At 34.6% G+C, this 24,995-nt stretch overlaps 1 protein-coding gene across 1 annotated transcript in view; it reads right to left on the bottom strand.

The window, feature by feature from the left end:
* Nucleotides 1–24,995, bottom strand: part of LOC128636234 (mucin-2) — a 212,029-nt gene that overhangs the window by 115,460 nt on the left and 71,574 nt on the right. The window contains exons 3-5 of the mRNA XM_053689272.1: nucleotides 11,888–12,249; nucleotides 5,590–5,704; nucleotides 2,236–2,326 (exon numbers count right to left, since the gene is read on the bottom strand). Of these exons, the coding sequence (XP_053545247.1) occupies nucleotides 2,236–2,326; nucleotides 5,590–5,704; nucleotides 11,888–12,249 (568 nt within the window). The remainder of the gene's footprint in view (nucleotides 1–2,235; nucleotides 2,327–5,589; nucleotides 5,705–11,887; nucleotides 12,250–24,995) is intronic.

Genomic DNA, 24,995 nt, shown 5'->3' with positions numbered 1-24,995 from the left:
ATACATTGGGCTACATGTACGAAGCAGCAAGAGCTGCTCCGGGGGCCCTTTCGGGACAGGTTCGCATATGCAAGGCTGCTTCCCGCAATGTAAGAAGCAGCGGTGATTGACAGCCCTTTCATTGCTGCAAATGAAGGGGCGGTCAGATAGCTCAGCGTGCTAAAACACTGTTGCAGAGATCTGTGGCAACCCAAGGGTTGCAGGTTCACTCAGCCTTTTCATCCTTCCGATGTCTGTAAATGAGTACCATTGAGTTGGGTAATAATAACACCTGTTATCAGCGCCACGAGTCGGTTAAGTCCGAGGTTGTGCGCTATACAAGTATCGATTATTATTATTATTACACGCTCCGATGAGAGTGTAATGATACATATGGGCCAGTGGACGAACAGATTCACTGCCCATATGTAGCAAAGGCGGGTGTACAGTTTCGCAAGTTAAAAAACCTGTCGCCCGCCTCTTAATACAAGGGGCCCATACCCTTAAAGTTTTAGTTAATTTTAATAATGCACTACTTCTGACATATAACTGTTTTAAACCCCCCTGTGAAAAGGTTAAACACATGGTTAAAGTATTTTTGTTTTCTCCTTTGTTCAGCCTTCTCCTTAAAAAGCAATTCTCCAAGAAGAAACTTACTCAGCTAAGAACAACCCCAAACCTACCAACAGGTCATGTGATTAATGTGTTTAAAATATTATGGGAAGGGGTCTCCAGTTATGAATACATAAAAACATAGATAGCATATAAGAAGCAACAGGCATATTAAGAGTCTGTCTGTATTTCTTCCTGATGTTTAAGCTTAATTATATTTAGGATAGTTTATATATATATCCCAGGAGGAATGTATTCTATTCTATACATTTATTCTCTTTATATATATATATATATAAAACTAATGTTTAATGTCGTATTGCGTCTGTACACACAGAAATGTACATACATACATATATATAAACACATATATATCAAGAAAACAAAGAAGCGTTGTCTTTTAACATACTTTTCTTTTTTATATCTCTATTCAGAAGAGAATGATCCTTTTCATAATACAGATGGAACTGTGAAACTTAAACAAACACTGTATTTCTCTAATTATTAATATTTCAATTGTCTCTTTTGGGCATATAACTGCACTTGTTCTTTTAAATGCATGAAAAAAATGTGTATGTTTTTATTCTGTGATCTTTTTCTAACAATGTAAGACACCAATAGTGTATCTGACAGTAAGAAATTCTATGGTGCTTATTTATTAAAACTGTAGAGAATTCTTCAGTCAGAAAAATAGCTATTTACATTTATTCTATTATGCACATTCACTAAAATGTCAAGGGACTACAACCTTAGTGAATTACCTTCACACAAGTTTATGACAGAGAGTTTGTCTGACCCAACAGTTTTTGGAAAAGTTAGCAAATCAAAGCTTATTTGACATTCAAAATTAGATCAAAATATCAGAATTAAAGGGACAGTAAAGTAAAAAAAATCAACTGAAATTGGATACACCATGGCGTTTTAAACAACTTGCTAATTTACTTCTATTATGAATTTTGCTTAGTTCTCTTAGAATCTTTTGTTGAAGAATAATCGTAGGTGAACTCAGGAGCAAGTCTTCAGCCATCCTGCAACAGTGTATGCAGTAATGTTTATAGAAATGTTAAACAGAGTTGCAAATACTGTTGCCATATTCTGCTCTATACAAGTGCACGCTCCTAAGCTCCTATCAGCCTACCTAGGTCTACTTTTCAACAAATGATACCAAGAGAACAAACAAAATTTGATAATGGAAGTAAATTTGCATGCTCCGAATCATGAACATTTTATTTTGACTCTACTGTTCCTTTAAATCAACTTTCTTCAGGAAAACTAATCAATCTTCTTCTAAGGCATGACATTGCACAACAGTGACACCCAGTGGCTAAAATGCCTTACTACATTATAATGGCATCCGTTTGTTTCTCAAGTCACCCGCTTTCACTATCAAGCGAGATGAATTAATTGATTTAAACAAGTGCTCTGTGTGTTTATATTGTTATACAGTGTTTAATGCTGCATTAATTTCATTATTTTGTAAGACATTTACTAAAAATCTTTTTTTATAACATTATATCATTGTAGGTAAGTAACTTTTAGATGACTGTTACATAACTTTAACAACTAAATAAAGTGTAATAGTTGATGTATTGCAGTTAATTAATAGTAAAAAATAACCCCATTTGTAAAAAGGTGAACACTTACCTTCAGAAATGAATTCATTATGGATTGGATTGCCATTGTAGTCCCCACAGAGACCACAGGTATTGTTGTTAAACCTAGAGTCCAGTTCCACCTGTGTAGGTAGAAAAAAAGTGGCATATTATTAATAAACGGGCTAGATTCACATGCCCTTGCTGAGTCTAAACTATTTTATATCTTATTTCATTTAAACACAGCGATGTCGAGCGGACATGATTCGCTCGACAAATGATAAATCAACGCCTATGTCTTCAAAAGAGAAATTTGTCAGACAAACATGAAAGCGTATTATGAAGGAATTTACAATTATTTTTAAAATGACAGGAAGTGCAAGTTTGTGCACAACATACCCTTAGCGGTAGATTGCTCACTTGCTGAAAAGAAAAACTCCTGTACCTCTATTGGTGGACAGAAATATGTTTACAATCATAAAAAAAAAGTTGGCTTCTTTTTCATCATGGGAAAATAAAAATTGTGTTATATGTGTAACAAAAAACAATTATAATTTAAAGGGATAGTAAAGTCCAAATTGAACTTTCATGATTCAGTTAGGGCATGTCATTTTAAACAACTTTCTAATTTACTTTTATCATCAAACTTGCTTTGTTCTTTTGCTATTTTTAGTTGAAAGCTAAACCTAGGTAGGCTCATATGCTAATTTCTAAGCCCTTGAAGGCCGCTTCTTATCTGAATGCATTTGACAGTTTTTCACAGCTAGAGGGCGTTAGTTCATGTGCTTCATATAAATAACATTGTGCTCACGCATTTGGAGTTATTTATGATTCAGCACTGATTGGCTAAAGTATATTTCTATAACAGTGTTAGCTGTGCAAAAATGGGGAATGGGTAATAAAGGGAATCTTTTTCTATATTTTTAAACAATATCATGTTTTAGTGTTTACTATCCCTTTAATGACCCCTTAAATCCAGATAAATTAAATGAGTCAAACATGGGAAAAAAGAACAAATGTTAACGCAGTGGCTGGGGTTACAGGGAGTGCTTTATCCTGAAGGTCCAACAGGTGTTGTTTAACAATTGTTAAATTGTTATTTTTATTGTAAAGGGAGTGAATGAATAGAATCAAGAGACTGCTGCCATTTTCTAAAATAAATGAGCAACGTTTGATAAAATTCTGCTAGAGATATTCTAATGTAAAGATTGTGTGATTTATCTCATTAGAGTTTAGAATTTCTGCATAAGTAACCTGAGCTTTTAAAGGGATATGAAACCCAAAAATGTTCTTATGTGATTCAGACAGAGGCCTCAATTTATCAAGGTCTGTCGGGCCTGATCCGACACTGCGGATCAGGTCTGACAGACCTCGCTGAATACGGTGAGCAATACGCTCACCATATTCAGCATTGCACCAGCAGCTCACAAGAGTTGCTGGTGCAATGCCGCCCCCTGCAGACTCGCGGCGAATAGGCCGCCAGCAGGGGGTGTCAATCAACCCGATAGTACTCGATCGGATTGATTTCCGGCGATGTCTGTCCGCCTGCTCTTTAGACCGCTGCTTCATAACTGCTGTTTCTGGCGAGTCTGCAGGCTCGCCAGGAACACGGGCCGCCAAGCTCCAATCGCAGCTTGATAAATATGCCCCAGAGTATTCAATTTTAAAAAAAGATTCCAGCTGACTTTTAATATCAAATTTGTGTCATTCCCATGGTATTTTTTGTTGAAGCGATACCTAGGTAGGCGTCTGGAGCACTATATAGCAGGAAATAGTGCCGCCATCTGGTGCTCTTACAAATAGATAACATTCCTGCCAAACTACTGCCATATAGTGCTTCAGACACGTGCATGATCCTGAGGTTACATCCCTGCTTTTCAGCAGAAGATACCAAGAGAATGAAAAAAAATGATAATAGAAGTACATTAGAAAGTTCTTTAAAAGTGCAGGCTCTATCTGAATCATGTAAGAACAAATTTAGGCTTCACGTCTCTTCAATTGGCATGTATAGTTGATGCATAAGCGGGATACATGGTGTCAGTTTTGCCATTAAAGGGACATCAAAGAGAGACATTAAAGGGACAATGAACCTAATTTTTTTCTTTCATGATTTAGATAGAGCATGCAATTTTAATCAACTTTGTAATTTACTCCTATTATCAATTTTTCTTTGTTCTCTTGTTATCTTTATTTAAAAAACGGAAAGGAAATCATAGCAGCTAGCCCATTTTAGGTTCAGCACCATGGATAGCACTTGCTTATTGGAGGCTTACATTTATCCACCAATAAGCAAGCATAACCCAGGTTCTCAACCAAAAATAGGCCGGCTCCTATGCATCACATTCCTGCTTTTTAAATAAAGATAGCAAGAGAATGAAGAACATTTGATAATAGGAGTAAATGAGAAAGTTGCTTAAAATTGCATGCTCTTTCTGAATCATAAAATAAAATGTTGGGTTTAGTTTCCCTTTAACTTGAATTCTTCAATTCAATATCCTTAGGAAGACTACAGTGCATTAAAGGGACACTAAACCAAAAAAAAAAATCTTTCATAATTCAAGTAGAGAATAAAATTTTAAACAACATTCCAATTTACTTCTATTATCTAATTTGCTTAATTTTTTATATATTCTTTGTTGAAGAAATAGAAATGCACATGGGTGAACCAATCACACGAGGCATCTATGTGCAGTCACCAACTAGCAGCTAATGAGCCTATCTAGATATGCTTTTCAGCAAATAATATCAAGAAAATGAAGCAAATTAGAAAATAGAAGTAAATTAGAAAGTTGCTTAAAATTGCATACTCTTTCTATATCATGAAATAAAAAATGTGGGTTTCATGTCCCTGCACTTTCTATCATTTGTAGCCATAGTTATGTGCCTACTCTGTCCTTATCGGTGACTTAGGTGGATGGGAACTTGTTGCTACCCGCAATATGGTGGCTTTATGTAGGTAACTATAAGGACATTATTATTTATAATAAATAATATAATATAAAAATAATGTATGTTCTAATAGGGTTTACACTATATTATTGATGATATTATCTGTTAAAGAATGTGATGTGTTTTTTTGTAGTTTCCACAAATAGAAGTCTGTAACTATAAGCACAGCTGTGTTTCTAGTTGGTAATGTGTCTATATAATTTAGTATATATGTATTCTTTATAAACTAAACAACCAGAAAAAATGCCGTGTATGGTAGTAGTAGTGAGTACGGCATTCAGCCGAAATGTGTATACTGTATGTTCTATTTTTGTACCTGTGTCCTCCATGGATTTTAACACTTTTCAACAATAAAAGTTGAAGTTTTATGTACTTTTGCTGTTGCTTCAACTCTCTCTTTTTGGCTTCTTTATAAACTAAACACAGCAAGTCATAATGTCTGCACTTTGGTACTCACCATTATAGCATCTTCTCTATTCCACATGAGGGTAAGTCCAATCTTCGTAAACACCTTAATGTAGGCGTCATTCTTGTCAATGAGAATTCCAAAGCTGTAGTAAGGTGTCTTCGCACTGTGTAAAAAACATAAAATACCATATAAGTAACAACAGTAAATACAAAATAAATGAATAAATCTGCCACTGAGTAATAGAAATATCAGCATTTAATATTAATCCTTTACAAAGGTGTTAAGGAGTTTTGCTCATATTTATACTTCCCAACATTTCCCGGAGACTTTCTGGGGCAGGGAGGTAAGGGGTCTTGTGAGCAGCAGTTATTTGTGGGTGGAGCAGTGACAGAAGGAGTGAGTTTGTGGGCGTGCCTTGGGAATTTTGAGTGACATTGGGCAGAGTCAGGGCAGTCCCTGGAAGCTGGGACATTTGCCCTGATGGGGGAAGCTTTGGGAAGAATAGCAGACAGACCTCTCAAATAGTCCTGCAATATCCAGGACAGTTGGGAGGTATGCATTTTCCATTCTACATGAGGATATGTATGTTCTAATCACTGATCATATACTTGCTTGGAGCAGAAAGGGTAATTCCAAGAGAGGAACTTTCACTACACATCTAATCCCCTTTAAGAAATTTAACATATAGTAAAACAAGGGAATTTGCCTTAAACAATGTTCTAATAAAATGTCCCTTTAAGTTAAAATTATGTTTTTTTCAGGACACAATAGCGAGGGTCTCACCGTGAGTAGCAGGACCACGTTATTTTGACCTTCCTCCTGCAAGCATCCTGAAATAGCTCATTCTCGAAAAAGCAATCCCCACTGAAAGACCAGCGACGTACATTGTATGTCACTGGTCGTTAAAGGGTTACTAAAACTGTAAATAACTATAGAGTGAGCTAAATCATGTGACAATTATGGTGTTCCTTTTTATACACAACTCTGCCCTTTCCCTAATAAGTAACTTTTTTATTTAATAATCAATAAGCAAGTTAATTGGTGGCTTATTTTTTTAATATTGTTGTTGTAACTGACCACATATATTTAAATGTGTATACTGTATGATTAAAAATCTTAATATGAAACATTTAAAAATATGAAAGCTTTCTTAAATAGTTTATTTTTAAACATATTTTATTCTATTCATTTTTATATTTGTATGAGTATGAAGTATTTCTATTGCATTATGTATATACTTTCCCTATAAATGGGTAAAAAATCTATTAATAGTGAACAGGATACAGAATTGCTGTAAATATTTATAGCTTCCTTATAAGGTTCCTGACCTTCTTCATACTACTAACCATATGCTCTTAGACACATAAAAAGCTTGATATAACCATTGAGAAATTCTGCTATAAATGGATTATCCAATACGCCACACCCTGGCAACTCCCTAAACAAACTCATCTAATATACTGGAACTTATCCAAAAGATCAGCTGCATTATTTATTATTTAAAGATAAAATATAAAGACATATTAGAATAGTAGGTATTTGTTACAGCTAAAAGAGGATACCTGAAATTGTAGTACAGTTTTGTATTTTGAAAATGGATGTTTCTAAGAACAGAAGAATGACTAAAGTAGCTGTAGGATGATCAAATAATCCAAAATATGCATTTCCTTCTAGTTATGTAACTTTAACTTAAAGGGATATGAGACCCAAAACGTTTCTTTCATTATTCGAATAGAGCATGCAATTTTAAGCAATGTTTTAATTTACTCCTATTATCATTTTTTTCTTTGTTCTCTTGGTATCTTTATTAGAAGAGGCAAGAATATAAGCTTAGGAGCCATCAGATTTTTGGTTCAGCAACCCTGTGTGGCGCTTGCTGATTGGTGGTTACCTTTAGCCACCAATCAGCAAGCGCTACCAAGGTGCTGAACCAAAAATGGTCCGGCTCCTAAGCTTACATTCCTGCTTTTTCAAATAAAGATAGCAAAGAACAAAGAAAAATTGATAATAGGAGTAAATTAGAAAGTTGCTTAAAATTGCTGATCTATCTGAATCATTAAAGAAAAAACCTGGGTTTCATATCCCTTTAAATAGGCATGAAAGTCAATAAACATTAATGATTTTGGTAGTGTTTGTACTTTTAGTTTTCAAGTTTACTGTTATTAAATTTGCTTTGTTTTCATTGTCTCTTTTGTTTAAAAGCAAACAGGAGCACACTACATGCAGTTGAATAGCATGATCAGCCTCGCTGTGATTAGACAGTAAGCCCGCGACGAGCTAGTTGAACAAACTGCTGCGTAAAAAAGGACAGCTTTGTACAAGAGGTCAAATTTCATATTCTACACTATGTAACATGTTATCAAACGTTTACTGTCCCTTTAATATTTTAAATGGAGAAAGGAATTTCCTTCCCAGAAATATATATTCTTATAGGTTGATATCTTCACCAAAAATAAGCCCTATAGAGTCATATATGTTGGTGTTTTATCCTCTGTGAGATAAGTAATTAAACTTTCTCAATATAGTGAAATGTGGAACGCAAGCCAACTGTTGTGCAATGCATCATGGACCATATCAATTAAGTAGTGTTAAGATATCAAGTGCAGATGTTAGGTTACCTATTGACTATAAAAAGTAGATCACACTGTAAACTCAGAATCTGCCAAAGGAAAGTTTGCTTTTAATTTGCTGCCAAACTATTGTGAGTTTAACTAAATTATATTATGTCACAAATAGAAAAAAAAACCAGAAAATGTTCACACTGTCTGTAATGTCCTGTAAACTGTGTATATTATAGTAGTGCTTTAAAACACTGAAGATATTATTTTTGGTGAAGGTATCATTTTCAAAATGCATATGACCCATGATGCTTTGCACATAGTCACCCAATTCTATTGTGCTATGGAGGGAACAATACAGGATTTCCAGGTAACCCTGGGAAACAGATAATCCTGACAATAATTGGAACAAGTTGGTCAAATATCAGTTCCAATAACATCTAAGGTTTCCTAACAAAACAATAGTTATTTTAGGGGATAAAAAATTATTAAATATAGCTGCCAGGTGAGTCTAAATTTCACTGGAGTAGTTCAAATGGGGGTTTACCTTGCAATTCTTTATATGCAGCTATATTTAGGATTCCTATTAAACTCATGCCAATGTATTTAAATTGGATACGTTGCATATGCAATACAATTAAATCAAATGAGCTTAAGTGTACATAAGGGCTGGTATATATTAAAGTTAAAGACACATATATATACTGTATGTATAATCTATCCACATGTATTTATTTCTATCGACTAATGCATAGATAGACAGATAAATAGATAAACAGAGCGATAGATAGATAGATAGATAGATAGATAGATAGATAGATAGATAGAAGATAGACAGACAGATGGAGAGACAGATTGGCAGGCAGGCAGATAGACAGATGGATGGTAGATAGAAACAGACAGACAGAGATAGATAGATACTGGTAGATAGATAAATACAGATAGTTGGACGGAGGGACGGGCAGACAGACAGATGATAGATAGATAGATAGATAGATAAAGAGAAACAGACAGACAGAGATAGAGAGATATTAGATAGATAGATAGATAGATGATAGATACTGATAGATAGATAGATAGATAGATAGATAGATAGATAGATAGATAGATAGATAGATAGATAGATAGATAGAGATATATTTAGATAGATAGATTGATAGAGAGAGAGTGAGAGACAGACATAGATAGATAGATAGATAGATAGATAGATAGATAGATAGATAGATGGATAGATAGAGACAGACAAATAGATGTGAAGCTTCTATATGTGTATAAAAATGAAATCTTATTTTTCATAGTTCAATGTGTATTAAAGTGGGAGTAAAATCAATATTTAAATATATATGTATTACAGTTTACATATTATAAGGTTTACCATACCTGTATCACTATTTAAACATTGTTTATACATAAGTTAGAGAAACAAAAGAATTATATAATTTTCAAGCTGAAATGATTCAAGTGCAAGTTTATAAATAGGTAATATTAGAATAACTGTTCAAGACAATGTTTTTCTCATTGAAATCTCTTTAGAAATTATAAACATAATTTTTAAATAAAAGCTTTGCTTTAGACTGGTACCTAGTAAGTGAAAGGTATTTTAAGATATTTGTATTTGAAATGTCAACTATGACATTTTTACACTCTAAAATAAATAGAAGTAAGATAGATACTGAGCACCTAGATTAAGACTGATCAACAATTATAATATATAAAATTAAGTAGCCAACCAAAATATATAGGATGAAGATTTGTGGGGCTTGGAAAGATTTTAGTTAAAAAATATATGTAGAAAAAAAACACATTTCAAGCTAGGAATAATATTTTGTTACTCATGACTTAGGCAAATGGGAAGCAGAATACCTAAATTTGTGGTGAAGGTTAATTGCACAATAGTTTAAAAAAAGACATCAAATTTAATGGAGGAATCAGATGAATAAATGGATTAACAATAAAATATTAGTGGGAGACAAGTATATCATAGCAGGAAGAACATAAACGTGTGAAAGGTTGAGTTATTGACTGTTTCATTTGCACATTTTCTCTCGCAAAGTTCAAATTTGTACAACTGGAAATACTTAAAAAAAGGGACTTTTCAGGTGCTGGTCAATCAGTTACTGTACAAAATACATTTATCACAAGTACAAAGACAGCATATTCTTATTAGAGGTTAATAGAAGAATGAGGAATATAAAAAGACTTGTCAAATGCATAAAAAATTAAGGGCGGAGTCTCAAAGATTGATTGAAAAGGTGTTTTAAAAAAAAAAAAAGGTAGTAGTATATACTGTGAGCAATATGTCAAGATAATGATAAAGTAATTTATTTTATAATTGTTGTTATAGGGACAGATTTTATCAAACTTCAATGCAATGTTATCTTTGGGTGGATCAACTTATTTGTTATCTAATATTTGTAAAGTTCATTTTCTGAGATATTTAAAGAATCAGCAAAAGGAAGAAATAGTTACCAATTACATTAAAGAGACATTAAACACAAAATGGAATTTCCCATAAAATATTGAAATATGAGTGGCAAAAAAGCTTTGTAATATATATTCTTTATTTATGCTTACTATGTTTTCTGTATTTTAAAAGGATTTTAAACATCTCTTGCTTTTGTGAATACATTAAGTTTGTCCCACATTCCCTAAAGAAGCTGAAAAGCAAATTATGTTACCTACAAATGCTGCAATTCAGATAGATTATGTTATTTGGAAAGTGGAACAAAGCACAATTTTTTTTCACAAACTCTAGATATATTTATGGTCCCTTTAAAGGGATAGAAAGTTAAAAATTTAAATGTGCAGGGGTAGATTTCATTTTGAAATAGAAGTAATTTGCAATATACTTCTAGTAGCAAAAATAATTCTAGTAAAAATTATTACTGTTTTTCAGTGGCAGAAGCAAAAGACCTCAAATTCGAACGCCTTTTCAAGGGTTACATCTACTATGAATTTTAAAAATACTTAAATCTCGATTGCATTAAAAAGTTTTGGTAAGATGAGTGAAATTGTGTCAATAAAATAATAACAATTAATTCTTATTAAAGGGACAATAAAGTAAAAATTAACCATTTATAATTCAGATAGAGCAAGCAATTTAAAACAGCTTTCCAATTTACTTCTATTATCAGTTTTGCTTAGTTTTTTTTGTATCCTTTGTTAAAGAGTAATCCTGGGTGAGCTCAGAAGCGTGCACCTGTTCATAGCCATCTGGCAACAGTGTTGCAACAATGTTTAAACCAATCTTATACATAGTTGCAAACTCTGCTGCCATAGAGTGTCTGTAATATTCTATGGCAACTGTCTTTGCAATCATGTATAACATTGCTATAAACATTGTTGCAAACACGACTGCCAGATGGCTAAAGACATATGCATGTTCCTGAGCTCACCTAGGATTACTTTTTAACAAAGGATGCCAATAGAACTAAGTAAATTGATAACAGAAGTAAACTGGAAAATTGTTTAAAATTATCCAATCCATTTAAGTTTAATTTTTACTTTACTGTCCCTTTAAAGAGAGATGTGCACATGCAGTCTTTCTACATAGCTGCAAAAAGCTTTCAAATGAGAAAGATTTCTGATACCTACAAAGTATGTTACTTTATGAAGCTGATTTGCTAAACTGTGTGATATATCTAAATAATTAAATATTAAATCTAATAAATAAAATGTAAATACTATTTATATAATAAATAAAACAAATTTGAATTGGAAAGGAGGTGGGCATTGCAAGTGTTCATACGTTTTACAGGACAGGGTAAGAATTTAAAGAATTGACTCACATGACTCCATTCACCACGACTAAATTGCTCTTTAGCTGAAGGACGATATCTTTAATGGTGATTATAACTTGTTCAACGAGTGGATGACCACTGTCTGTGGCACGCTGAATGTGGACAGAGAATTCCTTGTAGGCCTCCTGACAATCTGAGGCCAGGTTGTAACTGCAGAGCCCAGGAAACTGATAAACGTGTCCATCAAAGGTCTTGAAATGATAGTTTCCCCAGGTGCTGCAGACATAGTGGCCGTGGTTAAGGATTCGCCCTGTAGAACATAGATAAAAAGGGTTCAGATTCACTGTAGTAAGAGCCCTATGGGCAAACGCTAAATCATTACTTTTTGTAATATCAACTAAATCATATTCCTAACAATATAGCATTTACAAGTGGTAATATTTGAAAACCATGTGGGCAAAGTATACATAGTGTTAGGAGTAATAGGTAACAAAATAAGTAGTAAACAAAAAAAAGAGTACTTGGCAATTATTGTTTCAAACTATGTGAAATAGGTTAAGCCATGCAGCAGTGCAGCAGGTAAAGCCAGTAGGATACTTAGTTGTATAGGGAGTAATATGAAGAGCAGCAAATGTAAAGGAAGAACGGGAGCAAATGCTCCACCAAGGGTTTCATGGTGTAATGGTTAGCACTCTTGAATTAAGATCGCTGGATTCAGAGTCCAATCTTGGTGCAACCTTTTATAATAATAATAATGTATTAATAAATAATAATGAAAATACTGCCACTATTGTTACATAACTAGCCTGAAAATATAGGAATCATGCTAACCAAATAATACTAAATTAATAAATGATGTCTATCAATTTCATATACAGAATGTCTCAAAAGTAGTTAAAGACATATCTTGGAATCTTTGTTGAGGGAAAAGAAAAATCAGTTTTTCAAACAGAGATAGAGGGTCTATAGCTACTTGTGAAATCCCAAACTTTGTCAGGATGGCCGAGCAGTCTAGGGCAATGCGTTTGCGTTATATATCAATCATTAAGCATTATCATAAATAGTGACTGTATCTCTGGAAAAATATAGATACATAATTATTATTATTATTATTATTATCAGGTATTTGTAGAGCGCCAACAGATTCCACAGCGCTGTAAACATAAAATATAAACTATTCAAAAAAGAGGTCCTAAATTGTATGTGGTTAAAAAAACATTTTTCACAGCTTATTGCTCACTCTAGAACATGGGGTTATAATTTAAAGCTGAAGGGTAGAGGGTTCTGGGGTAATTTGAGGAATCTCTTCTTCAGAGAAGGAAAACCTGATTCACTGAGCAGACATAAAATAGAGGTGGTAAAGACAGAAACTGTGAGTGAATTTAAGGATGTCTGGCTATGCGTAAGGCTATCCTAAGAATGAATGAATTCAGAAGACAATATGACAACTAGACCATTTGGTTCTTTTCTGCCATCACAATTTATGATTCTATAGCAATTAACTTCTCTTCAGCTCCTACCAATTCAGTGTGCTTAGATCTATGTTCTGACAAATTAGACTTGTTGGTTATTCCCCAACATAGCACAATTCACTTACATCATCAATTTCACATTACCTAATAATAATAGCTACTGCATACAATGGGATACATACTGGTAAACAGTCATAGAACATCAGTTCATAGGGTGGTTATCCAAATGTGTAACCCTTGACCACAAATCAGAGAAGAACACATTATTACAGGGGTCTAATTGTTTTGATTCCCCAGGTAAAAATAACAAATAAAATAACTTATTTTCAGGTTATATATATATTTGTGTGTGTGTATATATATAAATATATATATATATATATATATACACACACACACACACACACACACACACACACACACACACACATACAGGGCTTGAAATCTCCAGTGGTCCAGGAAGACTTAGAAATTGCAGCGGATGACTTAGAAATTTGACTTTTTCTATCTTTGACATCTAGTGGACTACTAACTATTTCCCTCTGGGCTAGTAGCTTAACCCCTAACTAGTAAACCAAAGTGATATTTTTCCACCCCTGTGTGTGTGTGTGTGTATATATATATATATATATATATATATATATATATATATACATACATACACACATATACAGTATATATGTATTTATACACACACACACACACACATATATATATATATACACACATACACACATATACAGTATATATGTATTTATATACACACACACACACACATATATATATATATACACACATACACATACAATATATATAATACATAAACACACACATAACTAGATACACAATGGTTAGCTCAATATTCTGCTTGTATGTTACTGATAGGAAATACTTTACTGAACAAGAAATGGTACACATACTTGTCATGCTTTACAATTTTTAACTAATGGTTTTTCTAAATTTTTGTTTGTGACTCACTGACATTGTAAGTTGGCTTCCAACTGATGTCACCCCCCCTCTTTGCAAAATTAGCCCATAAAGATAGAAAATGTTTATTTATCATCATTAAAAAAGAAAAACAGATCTAATTCATGTGCTTTTTTATAGAAATAATTCACTAAAATATTGTATCTCTCCAAAAATAATAGTTTGTTTGTTTTACTAAGGTTATTGCACCTAACTCTGCTATAGTATCCATTGCTGGCATAGTTCACAGTTCAGCTAAATTATTTTATTTAACAGTTATTTATGCCACTGCTTCTTTCTTTTATTCTCTGCCCAACAATAAATCAGGAAACTTCAGAAAACAAGAGATGTTTTATGGAAATGTAGCAGTTATAAAATTACCTGTCTTCACTTCATATGCGCTTGTGAGTGCCAGTCCCAGCATCCACAGGATGATACATTGGTACCCCATGTTAGGGCTATCCGCCTGCTGTGCTATCAGACATTCTCACACCTTCCCTTTTATAAAGTGCCAAGCATGTCTTAGTGACATCATACAGGAGGGGAAGGAAAAGTTTTTAATCTTTACAATCAAGGTAAACATCACTTTTTTTTTTCTCCATGTTAGACTATTTGGGAGGGTTCAGTTAAAAAGATATTTATTTCCTTAAACTCTTTCACTGCTGAACATTATTAACACCTGATTCCTTTTAGATTAAAGTATATTGTATCATCTTCCAAGGATAATTCATTCCAAACTATAGCAAATTATGTAAATCTTCAACTTTTTTTTAATCTATTGATTATTTTCATATTTTTTTATTATGTTTACTTACTTATTTAAAACAATAATAAAAAAAACTAGGGACAATTCTAATAACATGCTAAATATATAAAAATAATAATTAGCCCTGTAAAAAAGACATTTGAAAAGGTTAAATAAATACATAAGACAAATAAAAATGCAACAATGAGAAGGAAGGAACACAACTCTTCAATTTTGAAGCTGGGTTATGTCAACAAAGTAAAAAATAATAAAAATAAATAAGAGGCAAATAATTAAACATCATTTACAGTTTTGTTCTGTTGCAGATTGTGTAATGTCCCATTATTAACTATTTACGAATATCTATCTAACCTGCCCTATAAAGGAATTCAAACTGAAACATTAAAGATTCTGTCTACAGCAATTTTATTTTGTGCCTTAAAGTAACATTAACCCATAATAAAAAGTGTAAAATTAAACAACATACAAATAAAACAACTTTCCAATAAACTTCTATTATCAAATTTAAACCGTTCTCTTGATATCCTTTGATACAAAGCAGGTAGGAAGGTGTAGGAGCGTGCACGTTTTATAACTATGTTATACATTTACAGTAACAGTAGATGGCAGTAATTCTTCCTGTCATGTACTTCTACAGAAATGTGAACACTACCTATCTACATATCCCTTCAACAAAGAATATCATGAGAATGAAGTAAATTTGATAGAAATTAATTAATTATTTTTTTGTAAATTGCATTAATCACAAAATAATTTTTTGGGTGGGTTTAATGCCCCTTTATAAAAAAAATGAATTCCCTCGTTTAATTGGAGCAAACAGAATGTTTATATAATACATTATATCTATAAACACAGTTGCTGAGCTTCTGAAAGTGTATTGATACAACCTTATTTTATTACAGTATTTAATGATCGTTCTTGTTTCTGAATAAACCTATTTTTCTTCATTCTTTTAGTATCTTTTGTTGAAAAGAAGCCTAGGATCCTGCCCATGTCTAGAGCACTATATTGCAGCAGTTTTGCAAGAGCACTAGAGGGCAGCACTACTTCCTGCCATGTAGTTCTCCAGACTCCATAGGTATCTCTTCAACAAAGAATATCATAGGAACGAAGCAAATTTGATATTAGAAGTAAATTAGAAACTGTTTAAAAATTGGAAGCTCTGTCTAAATAACAAAATAAAAATTGTGTTTTATATCCATTTAAATAATTTTATTTCACCACTTAGTTGCTTTCCATTCATACGCACAATAGAACATATTCTGCAGTGCCGTTTACGTATCTTCTCTTATTTCAATAATATTCTTTATTGTATGCTAAAGAGACCTTAAACTGATGGGCACGACAAGAAAAATACATAGCTAATTAGTTAGTAATGATTTTTCTATTGTATTTGTGCCCAGTAGTTTAATGTACTCAGAACATTAGCAATTTAAATGCGTAGTTAGCTAAAGTTACAATTTGATACATGTCAGTTTTAGACATTGTTTTAACTTTATTAAATATTTTTTTAAATACATTTAATACTTTTTTTAAATAAATCTTCTGTCACAAAAATGCCAGAGACAGGAAAATATGAATCTTTATAACTTAAAGGGACACTCAAGTAAAAATAAACGTTTATGATTCAGATAGAGCATTCAGTTTTAAGACATTTTCCAATTAACTTCCATTATCAAATTTTGCTCAATCTTTTTATATTCACCCGTTCAGGGGAAGAAGATCCTTCTGAGCATGTGCACAAGGTATACGTATACTAGTCTGTGATTGGTTGATGTCTGTCACATGATAAAGAGAGCCGGGAAATGGGAGAAAAAATTAATTTGTCAGAAAAAAAAATCTACTGCTTATTTGAAAGTCAGAGTAGGTGTTAATGCAGTAGCATTGCATAACTAACATGTGCATAACAAAAAGAAAATGCAATGAGTGGTCCTTTAAAGCAAATAATGCTGACGAACACAACAATCAGAATACTGATCAGTATATTTAAAGGGATATTAAACCCAATTTTCTTTCTTTAATGATTCAGATAGAGCATGCAATTTTAAGCAACTTTCTAATTTACTCCTATTATCAAGTTTTCTTGTTCTCTTGGTATATTTATTTGAAAAGCAGGAATTTAAGCTTAGGAGCCGGCCCATTCTTGCTTCAGTACCTGGGTAGGGCTTACGGATTGGTGTAGCCAATATAGTCACCAATCAGCAAACGCTAAAAAATTGGGTTTAATATCCCTTTAATTTGGAGGAGCTAATAATCGGCTAGATTACGAGTTTTGCGTTATGAGTGAAAACGCTTCATAACGCTGCTTTCTTTCATGTAATTAGCAAGAGTCCATGAGCTAGTGACGTATGGGATATACATTCCTACCAGGAGGGGCAAAGTTTCCCAAACCTTAAAATGCCTATAAATACACCCCTCACCACACCCATAATTCAGTTTTACAAACTTTGCCTCCCGTGGAGGTGGTGAAGTAAGTTTGTGCTAGATTCTACGTTGATATGCACTTTGCAGCAGGCTGGAGCCCGGTTTTCCTCTCAGAGTGCAGTGAATGTCAGAGGGATGTGAAGAGAGTATTGCCTATTTGAATACAATGGTCTTCCTCTAGGGGATCTATTTCATAGGTTCTCTGTTATCGGTCGTAGAGATTCATCTCTTACCTCCCTTTTCAGATCGACGATATACTCTTATATATACCATTACCTCTACTGATTCTCGTTTCAGTACTGGTTTGGCTGTCTACTTAATGTAGATGAGTGTCCTGGGGTAAGTAAGTCTTATTTTTTGTGACACTCTAAGCTATGGTTGGGCACTTTATATATAAAGTTCTAAATATATGTCTTTAAACTTATATTTGCCTTGATTCAGGATGATCAATATTCCTTATTTCAGACAAGTCAGTTTCATTATTTGGGATAATGCATATGAATATTCAATTTTTTTCTTACCTTAAAAATTGTTTTCAAATTGACTTTTTTTCCCTGTGGGCTGTTAGGCTCGCGGGGGCTGAAAATGCTTCAATTTATTGCATCATTCTTGGCGCAGATTTTTTTGGCGCAAATTTTTTTTTGTCATTTCCGGCGTCATACTTTGCGTCAAAAATGTCGGCGTTCCGGATGTGGCGTCATTCTTGGCACCAAAAAAATTTAGGCGCCAATAATGTGGGCGTCTTTTTTGGCGCTAAAAAATGTGGGGGTCATTTTTGTTTCCACCTTTTTTTCACATTATTTCAGTCTCATTTTTTCATTGCTTCTGGTTGCTAGAGGCTTGTTCATTGGCATTTTTTTCCCATTCCTGAAACTGTCATTTAAGGAATTTGATAATTTTGCTTTATATGTTGTTTTTTCTATTACATATTGCAAGATGTCTCAGATTGACCCTGGATCAGAATCTACTTCTGGAAAGACGCTGCCTGATGCTGGTTCTACCAAAGTTAAGTGCATGTGTTGTAAACTTGTGGTAACTGTTCCTCCTGTAGTTTGTGATGAATGTCATGATAAGCTTGCTAATGCAGATAGTATTTCCATTAGTAATATACCATTACCTGTTGCTGTTCCCTCAACATCTAATACTCAGGATGTTCCTGTTAATATAAGAGAATTTGTTTCTAAATCTATTAGGAAGGCTATGTCTGTTATTCCTCCTTCCAATAAACGTAAAAGGTCTTTTAAAACTTCTAATTTTTCAGATGAAATTTTAAATGACCGTCATCATTCTGATTTGTCTGTATCTGATGAGGATTTTTCTGGTTCAGAGGATTCTGTCTCAGATATTGACACTGATAAATCTTCATATTTATTTAAGATGGAATTTATTCGCTCTTTACTTAAAGAAGTTTTAATCGCTTTAGAGATGGAGGAATCTAGTCCTCTTGATACTAAATCTACTAAGCGTTTAAATTCGGTTTTTAAACCTCCTATGGTTATTCCAGAAGTTTTTCCTGTCCCTGATGCTATTTCTGAAGTAATTTCTAGGGAATGGAATAATATGGGTACTTCATTTACTCCTTCTCAAAGGTTTAAGAAATTGTATCCTGTGCCATCTGACAGATTAGAGTTTTGGGACAAAATCCCTAAAGTTGATGGGGCTATCTCTACTCTTGCTAAACGTACTACTATTCCTACGGCAGATAGTACTTCCTTTAAGGATCCTTTAGATAGGAAGATTGAATCCTTTCTAAGGAAAGCTTATTTATGTTCAGGTAATCTTCTTAGGCCTGCTATTTCTTTGGCTGATGTTGCTGCCGCTTCCACTTTTTGGTTGGAGGCTTTAGCACAACAAGTGTCAGACCATAATACTCATAGCATTGTTAAACTCCTTCAACATGCTAATAACTTTATTTGTTGATGTCAGGTATATGTCTTTAGCTATTTTAGCTAGAAGAGCTTTATGGCTTAAAACTTGGAATGCAGATATGTCTTCTAAGTCAACTTTGCTTTCTCTTTCTTTCCAAGGTAATAAATTATTTGGTTCCCAGTTGGATTCTATTATTTCAACTGTTACTGGGGGGAAAGGAACTTTTTTGCCTCAAGACAAAAAATCTAAAGGTAAATACAGGGCTGCTAATCGTTTTCGTTCCTTTCGTCAGAATAAGGAACAGAAGCCTGACCCTTCCCCTAAAGGAACGGTTTCTGTCTGAAAACCTTCCCCAATCTGGAATAAAACCAAGCCTTTTAGAAAGTCAAAACCAGTTCCCAAGTCCACATGAAGGTGCGGCCCTCATTCCAGCACAGCTGGTAGGGAGCAGGTTACGATTTTTCAAAGACATTTGGATCAATTCGATTCACAGTCTTTGGATTCAGAACATTGTTTCACAAGGGTACAGAATAGGTTTCAAGGTAAGGACGCCTGTGAAGAGATTTTTTCTCTCTCGCATTCCAATAAACCCAGTGAAGGCTCAGGCATTTCTGAAATGTGTTTCAGATCTAGAGTTGACTGGAGTAATTGTGCCAGTTCCAGTTCTGGAACAGGGTCTGGGGTTTTACTCAAATATATTCATTGTACCAAAGAAGGAGAATTCCTTCAGACCAGTTCTGGATCTAAAGATATTGAATCGTTATGTAAGAATACCAACATTCAAAATGGTAACTATAAGGACTATTCTGCCTTTTGTTCATCAAGGGCATTATATGTCCACAATAGATTTACAGGATGCATATCTTCATATTCCGATTCATCCAGATCACTTTCAGTTTCTGAGATTCTCTTTTCTAGACAAGCATTACCAGTTTGTGGCCCTTCCGTTTGGCCTAGCAACAGCTCCAAGGATCTTTTCAAAGGTTCTTGGTGCCCTTCTCTCTGTAATCAGAGAACAGGGTATTGCGGTATTTCCTTATTTGGACGATATCTTGGTACTTGCTCAATCTTTACATTCTGCAGAATCTCACATGAATCAACTTGTGTTGTTTCTTCAAAGACATGGTTGGAGGATCAATTTACCAAAGAGTTTGTTGATTCCTCAGACAAAGGTAACCTTTTTGGGTTTTCAAATAGATTCAGTGTCCATGACCTTGTCTCTAACAGAAAAGAGACGTCTGAAATTGGTTTCAGCCTGTCGAAACCTTCAGTCTCAATCATTCCCTTCGGTAGATTTGTGCATGGAAATTCTAGGTCTCATGACTGCTGCATCGGACACGATCCCCTTTGCTCGTTTTCACATGCGACCTCTTCAGCTTTGTATGCTGAACCAGTGGTGCAGGGATTATACAAAGATATCACAATTAATATCCTTAAATCCCAATGTACGACACTCTCTGACGTGGTGGATAGATCACCATCGTTTAGTCCAAGGGGCTTCTTTTGTTCATCCAACCTGGACTGTGATCTCAACAGATGCGAGTCTGTCAGGTTGGGGAGCTGTATGGGGATCTCTGACAGCGCAGGGGGTTTGGGAATCTCAGGAGGCGAGATTACCAATCAACATTTTGAAACTCCATGCGATTTTCAGAGCTCTTCAGTTCTGGCCTCTTCTGAAGAGAGAATCGTTTATTTGTTTTCAGACAGACAATGTCACAACCGTGGCATATGTCAATCATCAAGGTGGGACTCACAGTCCTCAGGCTATGAAAGAAGTATCTTGGATACTTTTATGGGCGGAATCCAGCTCCTGTCTAATCTCTGTGGTTCACATCCCAGGTGTAGACAATTGGGAAGCGGATTATCTCAGTCGCCAGACGTTACATCCGGGCGAATGGTCCCTTCACCCAGAGGTATTTCTTCAGATTGTTCAAATCTGGGGACTTCCAGAAATAGATCTGATGGCCTCTCATCTAAACAAGAAACTTCCCAGGTATCTGTCCAGATCCAGGGACCCTCAGGCGGAGGCAGTGGACGCGTTGTCGCTTCCTTGGAATTATCATCCTGCCTATATCTTTCCGCCTCTAGTTCTTCTTCCAAGAGTGATTTCCAAAATTCTAATGGAACGTTCGTTTGTGCTGCTGGTGGCTCCATCATGGCCTCACAGGTTTTGGTATGCGGATCTCATTCGGATGGCCAGTTGCCAACCTTGGACTCTTCCGTTAAGACCAGACCTTCTATCTCAAGGCCCTATTTTCCATCAGGATCTCAAATCATTAAATTTGAAGGTATGGAAATTGAACACTTGATTCTTAGTCATAGAGGTTTCTCTGATTCAGTAATTAATACTATGTTACAGGCTCGTAAATCTGTGTCTAGGAAGATTTATTATTGACTCTGGAAGACTTACATTTCTTGGTGTTCCTCTCATAAATTCTCCTGGCATTCTTTCAGAATTCCTAGAATTTTACAGTTTCTTCAGGATGGTTTGGATAAAGGTTTGTCTGCAAGTTCCTTGAAAGGACAAATCTCTGCTCTTTCTGTTTTTTTTCACAGAAAGATTGCTATTCTTCCTGATATTCATTATTTTTTACAGGCTTTGGTTCGTATCAAACCTGTAATTAAGTCAATTTCTCCTCCTTGGAGTCTTAATTTGGTTCTGAGGGCTTTACAAGCTCCTCCGTTTGAACCTATGCATTCTCTGGACATTAAATTAGTTTCTTGGAAAGTTCTGTTCCTTTTGGCCATCTCTTCTGCTAGAAGAGTTTCTGAGTTATCTGCTCTTTCTTGTGAATCTCCTTTTCTGATTTTTCATCAGGATAAGGCAGTGTTGCGGACTTCTTTTAAATTTTTACCTAAGGTTGTGAATTCTAACAACATTAGTAGAGAAATTGTTGTCCCTTCATTATGTCCTAATCCTAAGAATTCAAAAGAGAGATCTTTACATTCTTTGGATGTAGTAAGAGCTTTGAAATATTATGTTGAAGCTACTAAAGATTTTAGAAAGACTTCTAGTCTATTTGTTATCTTTTCTGGGTCCAGAAAAGGTCAGAAGGCCTCCGCCATTTCTTTGGAGTCTTGGTTAAAGTCTTTGATTCATCATGCTTATGTAGAGTCGGGTAAATCCCCGCCTCAAAGAATTACGGCTCATTCTACTAGGTCAGTTTCTACTTCCTGGCCGTTTAGGAATGAAGCTTCTGTTGATCAGATTTGCAAAGCAGCAACTTGGTCTTCTTTGCATACTTTTACTAAATTCTACCATTTTGATGTGTTTTCTTCTTCTGAAGCAGTTTTTGGTAGAAAAGTACTTCAGGCAGCTGTTTCAGTTTGATTCTTCTGCTTATAATTTCATTATTGAGATTAAAACTTTTGTTTTGGGTTGTGGATTATTATTTTTCAGCGGAATTGGCTGTCTTTATTTTATCCCTCCCTCTCTGGTGACTCTTGCGTGGAAGTTCCACATCTTGGGTATTTATTATCCCATACGTCACTAGCTCATGGACTCTTGCTAATTACATGAAAGAAAACATAATTTATGTAAGAATTTACCTGATAAATTCATTTCTTTCATATTAGCAAGAGTCCATGAGGCCCACCCTTTTTTGTGGTGGTTACGCTTTTTTTGTATAAAGCACAATTATTCCAATTCCTTATTTTGATGCTTTCGCTCCTTTCTTATCACCCCACTTCTTGGCTATTCGTTAAACTGAATTGTGGGTGTGGTGAGGGGTGTATTTATAGGCATTTTGAGGTTTGGGAAACTTTGCCCCTCCTGGTAGGAATGTATATCCCATACGTCACTAGCTCATGGACTCTTGCTAATATGAAAGAAATGAATTTATCAGGTAAGTTCTTACATAAATTATGTTTTTTCACTACCGCTGGTATTACAAGTTTTGCAGATATATCTGTACCACACACGCTTTTGGCCGTAACGCAACATAACTACCGCAGCTTTCAAAAAGTAATTTTTCAATGGGACTCCCATAACACCGGTATTACGAGTTTGCCTGTCCGGCCAAAAAGTGAGTGGTACAGCCCATAACTACAAAATCCATACCGTAAACTGAAAGTCAGTAGTTATGGCTTTTATGTTACAAATCCGTTACATAAAACTCATAACTAAAGTGCTAAAAAGTACACAAACACCCATAAACTACCTATTAACCCCTAAACCGAGGCCCTCCCGCATCGCAAACACTAAAATAAAATTATTAACCCCTAATCTGCCGCTCCGGACATCGCTGCCACTATAATTAACATATTAACGTCTAAACCGCAGCACTCCTGCATCGCAAACACTAATTAAATATTATTAACCCCTAATCTGCTGTCCCTAACATCGCCGCAACCTACATTACTGTTATTAACCCCTAATCTGCTGCCCCAAAATTGCAGCCACTACACTAAAGTTATTAACCCCTAAACTTAACCCTAAGTGTAACCCTAACACCCACTAACTTTAATATAATTAAAGTAAATCTAAATAAAAATTAGTATCATTAACTAAATAATTCCTATTTAAAACTAAATACTTACCTATAAAATAAAGCCTAAGCTAGCTACAATATAACTAATAGTTATATTGTAGCTATCTTAGGTTTTATTTTTATGTTAAAGGTAAGTTTGTATTTATTTTAACTAGGTAGACTAGTTAGAAAATAGTTATTAACTTTTTACTAACTACCTAGTTAAAATAAATACAAATTTACCTGTAAAATAAAACCTAACCTGTCTTACACTAACACCTAACCTTACACAACAATTAAATAAATTACATAAATTAAATACAATTAACTAAATTACAAAAACAAACAAACACTAAATTACACAAAATTAAAAAGAAATTATCAAATATTTAAACTAATTACACCTAATGTAATAGCCCTATCAAAATAAAAAAGCCCGCCCCCCCCCAAATAAAAAAAACCCTAGCCTAAACTAAACTGCCATTAGCCCTTAAAAGGGCCTTTTGCTGGGCATTTCCCCAAATAAATCAGCTCTTTTACCTGTAAAACAAAATACAAACAACCCCCAACAGTTAAACCCACCACCCACACAACCAAACCCCCCAAATAAAATCCTATCTAAAAAACCTAAGCTCCCCTATGCCCTGAAAAGGGCATTTGGATGGGCATTGTAATTAAAAGGGCATTTAGCTCTTTTTCAGCCCAAACCCTAAGCTAAAAATAAAACCCATCCAATAAACCCTTAAAAAAAACTAACACTAACCCCCAAAGATCCACTTACAGTTTTTGAAGACCGGACATCCATCCTCAACAAAGCCGGGAGAAGTCTTCATCCAAGCGGCAAGAAGTGGTCCTCCAGGCAGGCAGAAGTCTTCATCCTTCCGACGCGGAGCGGCTCCATCTTCAAGACATCTGACGCGGAGCATCCTCTTCTTTCGCTGACTACTGAAGAATGAAGTTTCCTTTAAATGACGTCATCCGAGATGGTGTCCCTTGAATTCCGATTGGCTGATAGAATTCTATCAGCCAATCGGAATTAAAGGTGAAAAAAATCACATTGGCTGATACAATCAGCCAATAGGATTGAGCTTCAATCCTATTGGCTGATCCAATCAGCCAATAGGATTGAGCTCGCATTCTATTGGCTGATTGGACAAATTCAAGGGACCCCATCTTGGATGACGTCATTT

The sequence above is a fragment of the Bombina bombina genome, chromosome 7 (genome assembly GCF_027579735.1).
Source record: "Bombina bombina isolate aBomBom1 chromosome 7, aBomBom1.pri, whole genome shotgun sequence".
NCBI classification, from domain to species: domain Eukaryota; kingdom Metazoa; phylum Chordata; class Amphibia; order Anura; family Bombinatoridae; genus Bombina; species Bombina bombina.
Note: the sequence above shows the minus strand (reverse complement) of the source record. Positions and strands in the feature narration are given on the sequence as shown.